The 13,698-nt window shown below is 36.0% G+C and overlaps 1 protein-coding gene across 2 annotated transcripts in view; it reads right to left on the reverse strand.

The window, feature by feature from the left end:
* Positions 1–13,698, reverse strand: part of PAN3 (Poly(A) specific ribonuclease subunit PAN3) — a 29,357-nt gene that overhangs the window by 8,875 nt on the left and 6,784 nt on the right. Inside the window, exons 3-11 of one of the 2 annotated variants that reach the window (XM_089248332.1) lie at positions 12,901–13,011; positions 12,508–12,652; positions 10,825–11,003; positions 9,259–9,432; positions 8,554–8,611; positions 6,789–6,947; positions 6,201–6,317; positions 2,724–2,879; positions 640–799 (exon numbers count right to left, since the gene is read on the reverse strand). In XM_089248332.1, the coding sequence (XP_089104458.1) occupies positions 640–799; positions 2,724–2,879; positions 6,201–6,317; positions 6,789–6,947; positions 8,554–8,611; positions 9,259–9,432; positions 10,825–11,003; positions 12,508–12,652; positions 12,901–13,011 (1,259 nt within the window). Of the gene's footprint in view, positions 1–639; positions 800–2,723; positions 2,880–6,200; positions 6,318–6,788; positions 6,948–8,553; positions 8,612–9,258; positions 9,433–10,824; positions 11,004–12,507; positions 12,656–12,900; positions 13,012–13,698 lie in introns of both variants that reach the window. The other variant, XM_089248331.1, reaches the window with a different exon arrangement.

The raw sequence follows: 13,698 nt of genomic DNA on the forward strand, positions 1-13,698 counted from the left end.
GTGAATTATAGAACATTGAGAGCTCTCCTCTTCATTATGATTTCTCAAAATTCTAGAGAATTAATCTGTCAAGATTGTTGCTTAAAAACAACCCATTTGAGTAATTTGGGGTAATTCCTTCCTATATAGCTGTTGATGCAATTCTATGGAATCATCGCAGATGTTTCTGGTCTTGATTATAGCGCAATTTGGGCCCACATTACACATGGTCAAGTTTTTCAGTTGAATTACACAAGTTCAGTTAAATATAAATACACTCAAAAGTAGAGACGGTAAAGATGTCATTAAGAAAACTTCATATTTCCCTAAAGGGTGGTTGATGGCATAGTCATCATTAACCCCCTCCCCATTGTCAACAAAAGTCAGCAAAAAATCTGAAACCCCCCCCCCCCCAATGCAATACTTGAATGGCCCAAAATATTAATCATTAAAAAAAATTAAGGAGCAACTCAGAATTCATTAGGTTTTAGTAATTGCAACTTTAAATAATCTTTCAACTTTTCATGATGCTTTTACAAGTTTGACTCTTAATATATTCTTTGAGTGACTTCCCTCAATCATTCAGTGACAAAGTAATGGCCCTGGGGATTGCCATAAAGCAAGTCTTAAAAACACACACACAATTCTGATGATACTTACCTGGACTTTCCAGTAATCAAGATTTTGGATGGCTCAAACACTCTGCAAGCAAGTCCAGCTGCGTGTATTGTTCTCAAAACTGAACTAAGTTGAACGATGTATGCCCATATCAAGCTCTCTGGAAGGAGACCAGCATGCTGTCTCAAGCTGTTGCTCATACCTACAGAAAACCAAGCAATAAGTTCAAAAAGTTTCAAAACTTATTTTATTACAGAAGAATAAATATATATAGAACCTTTTTCATTTTTGGTGTGTTTCCTTGAAAATAACTACCCTGCGCAGTTATGAATTTTTGGTATTGTTCATACAAGGACGTAAATGCGGATTGCAAGCCTTTTTTGCCACACTCCCCAGAGTGTCGCCACTCGCTGCATTTCTTCAGAGTCTGAGAATCATTGAGAAAATTCTCTATTTGGGGAAAAAGGGGAAAAGGCACTGTGGGCAAGATCAGGGGGAATAAGCTGGTTGTGAAAGTATCAAAATGTGATGTTTTGACAGGTAGTCTCACACCAGGAGGGACCTGTGAGCCCTAAAACATCTGCATGATTTGGTGAGATGCAAGCAACCAGATCGTTGGAAAGCCAAGGTGTGGGTGCACCATCACGATAATGTGCTGGCTCACAGGTCCCTCCTGGTGTCAGATTACCTGTCAAAACATCCTATTCCGAAACTTCTACAACTAGTTTATTCTCCCGATCTTAGAGCATGTGACTTTTTCCTTATATAAAGAATTTGCTCAAGGGGCAATGATGCTTAAGTTCCGAGGAAGTGCAGCAGGCAGGACGAAGGCACTACTACTACTAAACCACACATGCACCTCGTCCACATTCCTCTGCGAAACTTCTAACGAGATAGTACATGTTGTGCATATCTGAGTTGTGGACCTGATGTAAATTTTTTTTCTACGTAATACTTGTTGTGTAGTGCTGCCATCAATTTTCCTAACTATAAGTGAAGTGTAATGATTGAAAATTTTACCGTTGTATGGCATTGTTGCTCTCTGTGGCGAGACTTTTCAACAGGGAGATTGGCTTGCATTCGCGCCTCGAAGTTGGGAACATACTGTACTACAGAGCAGTGTTCTTTAACTGTTTTATACCTATTGACCAGCAGAAATGCCTAGCTAGTCCTAACAGCGATCTCAGGCCAACAGGCAGTATGTATGCAGCAATAATGAAACTAGTCTTTACATACTGTACTACAGAGCAGTGTTCTTCAACCGTTTTATACCTATGGACCAGCAGAAATGCCTAGCTAGTTCTAACAGGGATCTCAGGCCAACAGGCAGTATGTATGCAGCAATAATGAAACTAGTCTTTATATACTGTACTACAGAACAGTGTTCTTCAACCGTTTTATACCTATGGACCAGCAGAAATGCCTAGCTAGTTCTAACAGGGATCTCAGGCCAACAAGCAGTATGTGTGCAGCAATAAGGAAACTAGTTTTTACATACTGTACTACAGAGCAGTGTTCTTCAACCGTTTTATACCTATGGACAGCAGAAATGAAAGAAATAATTTGTGGACCGGCAAAAAATAAATGTAGAAACATAATTTGTGAACCAGCCAAAGAAGTCAGAAAAATGATTTGCATACTGGCATAATATAATTAAAAAAGGAAGAATATATTGGCAGACCAGCAAACAAACATAAAACTGGATCTGTAAAAAATTAATATTAAAAATAATTTCCAGACCTGCAAAAAAAAAAAAAAAAAAAAAAAAAGAATTCGCGGACAGGCAAAACAAATAAAAGGAGGAATAATTTTCAGAACGGCAGAAAAATAAATATGGAAAATAATTTACAGGCCATCAAAAGATGCATAAATAGGAGTAATTATTTACAGACCGGCTGACGGCAAAAACAGAAATAAAACAAATTTAGAGACAAAAATCTGAAATTATGTAGCGCTATATAAATAAAAAAAATTTGTGAACTGGCAGAAAGTTCACGCGGACTAGCAATTGAAGAACACTGCTATAGAGACTAATCCTAAGTCCACTCTTAAGTGAATCTAAAAATTTTGAAAGACAAAAAGAATAGAAACCAATGAATCTGACATCGGATATCAATGAATCTTACTTGATTTTCCGCTGGCCTGGTGGTAAGTATCACCAGACGTAGAAAAAGCGGGTAAGTACCCGTTCAGAGTTGACTGCTGTTGCTGCTGCTGACCACTGAAGTACATGTTGAACAAGGTATCGGCACCAGGATGGTAATCGTACACAAATATCAGGGCTGCAACGAGAATCAAAAATAGTGAATTTTAGATCAAATTGAAAGGCAGTGAGTTGAGGAAAAATATTTTAAAAATTTCCTGTTCTTGATTAAACAACTATGCTCTCATTCTTTCTGATGAACAGCTTGCGGTGAGGTATCAGGCAATTCCTGATGGAAACCCCCCCATCAAATAAACCAAGGATATTCAACCATTAGGAGAGTAGTCATTTGTAAACTTGCTGCAGACCACTCAAGTGATATGTAAATGTGCTCCAGGTTGATTGACTGATCTGGAACTATACTGCGGGTCACTTAAGTGATCTGAAAAAGGTCCATGAGTTGCTTGAGTGCTTTGGAAATGTGTTGTAATCTGTAGATACTGTGGGTGAGTGATCTGGAACTGTGCCGCAGATCACTGAAATGATCTGGAGATGTGCTGCGGGCATTTGGGTGATCCATAATTATGCCACAGGTCACTACAGTGATGTGAAACTGTGCCACTGGTTTCTCGAGTGGTCTGCAAATATGCCAAGGGTCAATCGAGTGGTCTGAAAATGTGCCATGGGCCACACAAGTGATGTGGAACTGTACCATGGATCATTTAAGTGGAAATGTGCCAATTATAGTTCATTTTTACAAAATTAGGTTTGAGGTTGCTGGCAATATCAGATGATTCCAAGGGTCACATTTGGCCCATGGGCAGAGCATGTATAATATAGACTTAAAGGCCAGTCGTAGTCCAGGCTATGACTGGCCTTTAAGTGTGTTTTAAGATTATGGTGCCTTAAGATTATGGTGTATAATATAGACTGACACCAGAGTGGAAAAAAAAATCAGCCGGCTATTGTGATTAACAAATACAATTCAGTAATCAGCAAATACAGTACAGTTGAAGCCTGACCCATGAAATTCTGGATACAACAAAATTTTTGGGGGTCCCCTCTCTCGTGATCTTTTATTAGATCAGATATAGCAAACAGAAATATCAAAAAAAAATTTTGGTCCTGTATAGCTGATTATAACAGGGATTGACGGTATATATTCCTCTAAGCATAAGACGAGATTCGACTACATCTCATCACACACACAAGTCAGAGGATCCGGTGTTTTTCTCTAGAAGTCAAATGTGGAAGATCAGTTGCTGGTAAGCGATTCTCGATGCAGCATCGCTTTTATCTAGAAGAGTATAACCGTCGGACGTGATAAAGTCTCATCTCATGCAATATTTTTATTTGGTCTTTACATAGGATTTATTTTTTATAGGACTGGGAATCTACACTAATGTCCATAAATTAAGGATAATTCAGAATCACACGGAAATCGAAATCTAAAGTAAAAATTTCACCTGTAGAATTATCACACATCTGCAAGAATGATATGCAAATTTCAGGAAGCCACCAGATAATGCCGATAGTACGTCACAATGACGAGAGTGTAAGAGGGGGGGGGGATGTATAAGGAATGGTGGCAAAGAAGTGAAATTGTTCACAAGAGTTCTGTAAGGCACTCAGTGCCATAAGCGAATAGTTATGACACAGAGGACGCATGTGGATGATTTTTTACGTGGTAGAATTATCGGCCGCCTGGAATGTGGGCGTACTCAGATGGAAGTATCCGAGGAACTTTGCCCAAAGTGTCATCTCTAGGCTTTGGCAACGATTCCAAGATGGAAATGTCAGTAGACGTTACAGTACAGGTCGCCCCCGAGTTAAAACGCTGAATGAAGACCGGTATTTGGCAGTAACTGCCAAAAGAAGCAGACGGAGCACAGCATTCGACCTGTCTCGTCAGCTATCTGCAGCCACGGGTACCACAGTTTCAAGGCAAACCGTGTACAGACGTTTGGGAGATATTGGTCTACATGCTCGCAGGCTTGTCAGATGTGTTCCGCTCACGGCAACTCACTGTCGGCAGCGATTAGCCTGGAGTAGAGAACATGCAATGTGGACATCGTCACAGTGGGCTTGTGTGATGTTTTCCGACGAGTCCAAGTTTAGCTTGCAGTCTGATTCATGTCGGACTTTCATATGGAGAACGCCAGGTACCCGTTACCACCAAGACAACATCATTGAACGACACCATTACGGTGGTGCAGCATTGCTCGTTTGGGGTGGAATTATACTGGGTTCCAGAACAGATCTGCATGTTCAAACCGGAACCATGAAAGCCCAAATTTATCGGGACATCATTCTGGAACAACATGTACGTTTGTTTAGGGGTGCCATGGGCGCAGAATTTGTGTTTATGGATGACAACACCCGTCCTCACCGAGCAAACATCGTAAACGAATGCCTTGAATCTGAGGATATAACCCGTACGGAATGGCCAGCATTCTCACCTGACTTGAATCCGATAGAGGATGTGTGGGACATGCTTGGCCGACGAGTTGCAGCCCGTCAACCACCTCCTACATGTGTACCGGAACTTCGGAGAGCATTGTTTGCTGAGTGGAGTGATCTTCCCCAAGATCAGATCGATAATTTGATACTCAGCATGCCTAGGCGTTGTACAGACTGTATTTCATCGCATGGGAGACATACAATGTATTAACCATCATACCAACCATGTAATAGTAAGTTTTTGTAAAGAAGATATTTTTTACAATTGGTCCAGGGAGTGAAAATCGTAGTTTTTATGAATGGTATCATACATACACCATCGTTTTTGTTCTTTATCTTTTGTTTAATAAATGGCCTTTATGAATAAGTTGTTTTGTTTCTGAACCTTTATTTGCCGGAGCTGGCATTATTCTTAATTTATGGACATGAGTGTATTAAAATTTTTAACTGGTTATTCAAAATTTTTTTAATCGATTGATCGACTGATTAATCTAATTTTGATCAAATACAGGGCGTTTATAAATAAGCAAACACTACTTAGACATAGGCAGCCCCCATTTTGATGGAGGTACAGCTAGTTACTAAGATATAACAGGGGTCCATCCAGACTTATTTTTATAGGGTCCTGTTTTGTGGAAATTTCCCTTATTTTTATGAAAAAGAGTCATTAGTTTTGTGAAAAATAAGTAATTTTGTGGGAAGCGAAATAATCTAGTTAATTTATCATAAAAGAAATGAAATGTCAATTTCATGATTTCAATAATTTGTATTTTGTGAAGGGTCCATTTTTGAGATGAGAATTTTGTGAAGTGTTCAAAAAACAAACCCAAATTTTGGCTGGACAGACCCCCTGTAAAATAATATAGCAACCTTTTATCATTTTCATCGAAATAAATACCTTCATAACTATTTAAACAAAACGAATAGAATTTTCTGAGTAATGCAGATACACACACACAAAAAAAGTTCACAATAATTTAAAGTATGAGAATAATCTCACAATTATCTCCGAAAGCTTTAGTTGTGAAGACCTCCCTCAAGTTCACAAGATTTGAATGCTGAATCTTCTTCCATGCATCGATGACTGTCATGCACTTGGTGTTGGAAACTCTGAACCCTATTGAACATGTTTTAAAGAATCAAGGTGTATATAGTGAAAGACTGTAGCTTAAGCGATCCATTTTATTGTATAACGTGAACTATACATTCTAAAAAAGCAGTTTAGAATGAGTTTAGGCAGGGAAGTCACAAGACATCCAAAATTTTGCTCTTAATTCAGAAGCTGCCATAAAAACAAAAGGTTGGGGGTCTTGTCAGCAATGAATGTTAAGCACAACACACAGTTTTTATAAACACAATCTCTTCCGTAAACTGGAAATATAAGAGGAAGATAAGAAACGAAAATCTTTCTGTAAATGCTGAATTACATTGGGCGAGTTTACTAGCTATCCTGTGGCAAGCAGGCAGGTTGCAGCTAGCATAGGAAGTTTTGAATATGAAGGAATTTTAACTTGAATTAAATTTGAATAAGAAGGATTTGGTACCTTATGAATGTTCACAGACTTAAAACAACAATGAATTTATTTACCATGTATCCTTCTGAGACAGTAATAAATTCCAGTTTTCATGTTGGCGGCTTTGTACACAGAAGTAACATAACCGAAAACTGAGGATTTCACAGGGGAGTCCCCAGCAGCTGGCTCGAGTGGACAGAGCTTGTGGTAGGCGTCAACTTCTGCTGGAAGATCTACATGATATGCAAATAAGAAAAAATTAATAAAAATTTCAATCCTGTAAAGTTCATTGAAAAGGAAAAGCACAACAGCATACAAAACAATTCACTATAAGGGAAAAAATTATAATATACAGGAAACCTGGGGAACCTACCAGCTTCAAATACTTATAAAGAATAATCCAAGACACATGGACTCAAGATTGTTCCAAGATTGGATTTGGCATCACACTTTTTTGTTTTATTTATTGTTGTCTGAACACTGATTTAACAAATTGCAAGAAATTGACAATTTAATTTGTTAAATCAGAGGCAAATTAATCAGAAGCATAAACACGCTCAAAACGGAAAATTTTAAAAGCTACCAAATTTCGGGTTGGTGTTACAACTTATTTCTGACAAAAACTGAAAATAAAATACATAAACTTAAGAAATTCTGTCGAAATTGTCATTTTTCCCACTAACCGAAAAGCACTTTCTCCTCTTCAGATGATTGCCATTCTTTGCTTGTCAAGACAGAGAACAAACTTTATGGTTTTGGGTGACAAAAAATAAGAAAAAAGAAATTAAGTACAGTTTAAAAAAAATTCGTTATAGTGAGGGTTTTTAGTAGTTAAATAGGGGCTTGACTTTTATCTTCATCAGAATTTCAGAAAAAAAAAATAGTTAAATTTAACAATTCATTGAATTTGAGTTTATTGTATCGTGGTCCGACTGTAATAGAAACAATGAATGTAGTGTATAAATATCAAGATATGAACGTAGAGAATGAAGAAACACCTAAAACAGCTTTTTAAATGGCAAAAGTGCTTGTACTGCTCACTTTTTCATTTTAAAAATATGTACATGTTGAAAAGTTCAGAGAATTTTTGAAGAAAAAACACAAGATGGAATGTATGTAAAATATTGAAAGAGTGAAATAGAACCTGTGCAAATGGGTCATCATCGCGGAGAACCCCATGCATTGTTCGAAAAAGTAGGCATTTCTGAAGGGTGGTTAATTGCACTAAAAAAATGGCAACCCATATTCATATTTCAGCATTTATTTTTTCATAATTTTCGTGATAATATTTTAGCATAACAATTCAGTGAAGTTAAGTAAATGTACCTTGATTTCTGAAGAATTGCAGAATAACTAGAGTTATGTTCGCCCATCCTCCCGGCTTTGATTATTCCTATACAACAATAAATTTTTTGCAGTGGTCAACAGTTATAACTGATTTCTCTCAGATTATCCTTCATAAGCCTAGGAAGTTGTAACACCCACTGATATGATCATTGAGAAAGTGCTTTTTCAGTGCCTTATTTTATCTATCAGCAGATCAAGAAATGTCACTAAGATAATTATTATTTTTGCATTTATTCACCTATTTTGGGGAGATATGTGTATATATTTTGTTCTATTTCCTAAAACTAGCCCTATATATATAGTATGACTTTTTTCAAATGGTTGTAAAGACACATGAACGTTTCAAGCTCTGAGAATCAGTGTAACACTGTCTGATTACAAAACAACTTTCATATAACAGCTTATTTCTTTACAATTTAGCATACACAAAGAATTATAGAAAATCCCTGGAAGTTTTTTGTCCCACCTTCCAATCAAAAAAACAATTAGTACCTGGGTAGAGCTCTGGATTGACCTCAGATAGAGTGAGCTGATGCCGGTGCAAAATGTCCTGTATGAATGAAATAATCATCATTATAATCATATGTAATCATTATTGAAAGAATTGTAAAAAAAACCAAATTTATTTATTAAATTGAAAAAAAAAAAAGAATCGTTAAATTAGGGTCCTACTGTATCTTGTAAGAGTGAGGGGGAGAAAACAGAACCTAACATGAAGAAAGCATGTCTTTGTAGGAGCTCTTGTTGATGCTTGAAAACATGATTATTTTTCTAGCAGTTTGTACTGCAGAATCAAGAATTAAAATCAAATTAATTCAATTAAATAGCATAACTAATAACATTCATCATATCGTCACCTTATAATGAAAACCACCAACATAAAAAATTCACAACTTTACAGGAAGAGCGAAAAAAAGATGGGACATCTCACTGAATAATGCACAAAAGGGAGTTAATTTTTTTCTCTATAGAGAGCAGATTGTTGCCGATTGTTTTTCCTTTTAAAAGCTGTGAGACGAGGTATGATGTTCTCAATCTAAAACAGCCAAAAAATCATTTAAAAAAAAAAAATGTATGAGGTTTTAATTATAAGGTGACGATATATTATTTAAAAAAAACACAAAAACTATCAAATAGGAATCAGAGTTTGTGTTATTACTTTCTTAAGAACAAAATAAAAACCACTTTTTTGCTCACCATCCTAAGTTCATCAGGCAAAAAGAAAGACGGCGCATTTTCCTTCGGCTTCAGGTGTTCAATATGTGCTGGATTTCCAGGGTAGACGTTGACGTCTGGCATTATCACTGGCAAAGCTTCACTGGGAGTATTGTCCCCTTGAGAATAGAAATAAGTCGTTCCACCCACAGATTCCTGAGGACGGGAGAAAAAAAACGATTAGGTATATAAAACCATGCCATATCTATGTTGGTTTTAATTCTGTCTTCTGTCAGAAAGAAATAGTGTGTGTGTGTGAAAGAGTTCTCCCATTTATCTATTGTCATGGTCCACAAATTAGATCTATTTATTTCTTCTTTTTTTTTTTTGTTGGTCCTCAAATTACTGCTAATATTTATTCTTTGCCGATTCGTAAATTATTATTATTATTATTATTGCCTGTCCGCAAATTATTTCTCTTACCTACTTATTTTTTCAAAACTGCAAATTATTTATACTTTTCATTTATTTTTTGCCAGTCTGCAAATTATTGTTACTACTAATTTTTATTTTTGCCGTCCACAAATTATTACTAGTACATTGTTTATTTTTCTTTTACCAGTCAACCTTATTATTTAACCAATTATTTCTCTGATTCCAGCCGACCCATGAAATTGTTCAACTACTTTCACATTTCCACACTTGTAAAAAAAGTTTAAGAACACTGTTTCACACTAGTCAAGCTAAAGAATTTCATGCCATTCCCTTTCCCCCCCCCCCCAAGCTTTTTTAATCCTTCTATTTCTAAGTTACTTTTTTTATAATAAAATATCCAGATTCATACACAGAATCCCCAAAACAGAATGTTTAGCATTGTTCTGCGACGAGCCCTCAGCTGAGTGGAAATGTTCTGCAGTAAAAATTCTCATACATGCAATAGTGTTTTTTTTGCACTTTTCCTTAAAATTCTTCCAAATTGTTCTGCAGTGGTGCTAATTGCTCTGTGACTGACTTTTTTTGCCACAAAAAGTTTAAAGTGGCAGGTTATACAAATTACTGTTACGTGAATCAAAATAACAGCGAAATCAGGTTGTATTGAAATTTTCTTGAATATATTTATCTGACATCAATGAATGAAATGAACAATAAAGTGAGAAATTCGCAGCTTACTATATCAACCCGCTTTGTCTTAGGACTTGCTCTGCTGTGACTATGGTGATCGGTATACTGACGAGACAAGAAAAAGACAGTGACGCAAACAAACATACAGTAAGCCAGATCCAGAAATGCATTTTAGTCATAATTCTTGCAAGAAAACTTAGGATACGGTTAATAAAAAAAAATTTCTTCACACTTGGGAGATGCCTGAAAAACTGATCCTTTGATGCTGAAATTTAATCCTTTGAAAACATAAATATAGTACCAAGTATATAGTTCACATTGAATGTGAAAAAAAAAAGCTTTTTATTGCCACCAAGATAAGTCAGTCTTGTACAGTCAGAGAAGTAATAGTTCTTCATTCTAACTTGAATTATGTTCTGAAAGAAAATTTTGGCAATAAAATAGTTATGAGGAATCAAATTCAAAGAAAAGTCTACTATTTCATACTTGGAATAAGGTACTTGATGTGTTATACAGGTCATGAGATGGACTCGGCGTTGAAGTACCATGTGTTCGTAAGAAGTTAATCTTGGATGGAGAACCACTTCGCTTGTTCAAAAGTGGCGACTGCTGAGGAGAACATCGAGAATTGGTGACCTGGTTAGTCAGTCTACCATTACTGGAATCTGAGAAGAAAAAAAATTGTCATTATCTTACATTGATATACACATTTAAATGCAGGGCCGTCATTTTAACTTTTACCGGAGGGGGGGGGGGGCAAAGAGCATGTACTAAAGGTACGCATATATATATACACCATTTGTAGTGTATTTTCAAAAGCCTGAATGACTGGCCTGTTTAAATGTCATGAAATGACAGAGGTTCATGTAAAAAAAAAGGGATGGCTATTAATTTTTTTTATGAATACTACTTGAGAACTTGCCGATTTTGGAGCTGTGATTAACTAATACCTTGGCTAATGAACGTTTTTATTCCTATGGATACACGTGCTCATCATCAATATTAATGTTACTCAAGTCTGATTAATTCATGTCCACCACGGCTATTTGAATCTTTTTGTCCAGGTGTACCTATAAGGTCTCAATCTACGGGCTAGCTCATCAAGCGATAATGCTGACATCACAGTGCTCAGTAATGGCAGATATGATGGCTATGCATTCGCTGTTGTTATGCATTAGCTAGCGTAAACCATTATTTCTGAAATTTTCCAATTTGTTAGTGTCTGTTTTTAATATTGGTACATGGATGCCTACTAGATATTCTTGTCTTTGTGAAGTAAGTGAAGTTTTAACGATTTCCGAGGCATCATCGACCATTACCGGGCTCATGAGGGTTGCCACTCTCAGTGATGAGCCCGCTAGTATTTCTAGTCTTCCCATGCATACCCACACTTCGCTTTCTGAAATTCTTTGAACCATTTCATATAAAATGAAAGATTCAGCTAAAATATAAAATGCATTTAAAAAAAGAAACCTGTTTTCAGAGCAAGACTATTAGTAGCATTGAACTGAACAGTTTGGTTATTCTAGGAGCTTATCTTTTTTTCATCTTTGTGTATCAGACACAGAACTGAGCTGTCCATATCGCAAATGAATGGAAACACCTACAAACTCGACTATAGGTTGTTTCACCACCAACTTTAGTAGACCAAGATTGGGTTGTGTGCATAGTGTACAATAAAAAGATATTCAGTTTCTTAACTTCCTGTAAATTCTCATTTATCTATTTTTGAAGTTGTTCATTTTAGCCTTCGGTTATTTTTTGTCCTTTTCATAGTTTTAGTGCTTGTGCTCTTGGTGTTTATTTAAAAAGAAATTATTTTTTAATTTTGGGCAGTACCTGGAATGAATTAAATTATTTTTTATAGAAACCTATGGGAATTAGGCTAAGGAACGTGATTCCGGAATGAATTATCTTCTTTAGTCGAGTTATCACTGTATATTTAAACTGATATCTATTCAACTGACTGTTCGTTATTTATATATATATATATAAATAACGTGCTTCCCCTTCCCCTCCCCCAATCAAATAATGCAGCTCTTGTGTCTTGTGGCCCATTAAGAGGGAAATGTAGCTTGCACATCAAAAAGTTTGTGCACCCATAATGTAGAAAAAAAAGATGAAGCATGCATGTTCGTAAAATTATATTAGAATTTTTATTTCAATTACCGATTCCAACATGGCTGTACGCTGTGTTCACAAGCTGAGGGGGACCCATGGAGAACTGCGAGAACGATGGCGTGCTTATACTGTGCGTCATCCGACTTGGTGGAAGCATCGAAGACATAAACTGATTAGTGTCTGGGACAGAGGACTGCTGTCGCAAGTGGGAGGAATAAAAAGATAATATGCTGTTTATAAATATTTTACTTTCAAATTATAATAGAGTTTTGACAAAAAAATATGCACTCATCGATCTATAAAGAAATGAATCAAATATGATAAAACTTCGATCAATTTAAGACACAATAATCAATCGCCAACACAATGAAATAAAGTGAGGTATTTCATGATAGCTACTCATAAATGAATAAGTGAAATTCTCCCCTAGAGTACACCTACCTTGCGTGGAGTGTCATTGAGCAGAGATGGAATGCTGCTGTTGTCATTGTTTGATGATGCCGTGTGATCAATGTAGAAATTGGTATCATCGAGCCCAGGTGTTGCAAAAGACTGCAAAAAATAAATGCCAATTTAGAAACAACAAAAAAATAGGTGGTCACAAACCATTTTAATACAACTACACTACGAAAATGTCCTGTATATCCCCGTAATTTTGGCTATCCTGAATTTTGTTTTCTGAAAATATCCCTTACTTTACTGATGATTTTAGTTGAACGAACTTCTTATTTTTATAGAAATACCCTGTACCTTTCCCGTGATTTTAACCATCCCAATTTTTTCCCATAATTTTAGCTGTTTTTTTTCTATAAAAATGTCCTAATCCTTTTCAATAATTTTGGTCGTCCTGAATTTTTTTCTATAAAAATGTCCTGCTCTTACCATAATTTTGGCCATATGCCAAATTTCTTTTTATAAAAAATGTCCTGTACTTTCAGCCATCCTGAATTTTTTTGTTCAAAAATGCCTTGTAATTTATTCGTCTCTCCTGACCTTTCCTCCCAGATTTTAGCTGTCACGAATTAAAAAAAAAAATTAAAAATATCTGCACTTTCCTGTAATTTTACCTGTCCAGACTTCGTATTTTTATAAAAATGTCCCGTACGTTTCTCGTAATTTCGACCTGAATTTTTTTAAATAAAATTTTCTGCATTTTTCCTGTAATTTTGGCAATCCCAATTTTTTTTAATGAAAATGTCCTGAATTTTTCCCGTAAATTTGACCATTCAGACTTTTTTT

Source organism: Pholcus phalangioides, unplaced genomic scaffold (genome assembly GCF_987345545.1).
Source record: "Pholcus phalangioides strain wild (caught in Gottingen) unplaced genomic scaffold, Ppha-v1.0 ptg000020l_1, whole genome shotgun sequence".
Taxonomy (NCBI): domain Eukaryota; kingdom Metazoa; phylum Arthropoda; class Arachnida; order Araneae; family Pholcidae; genus Pholcus; species Pholcus phalangioides.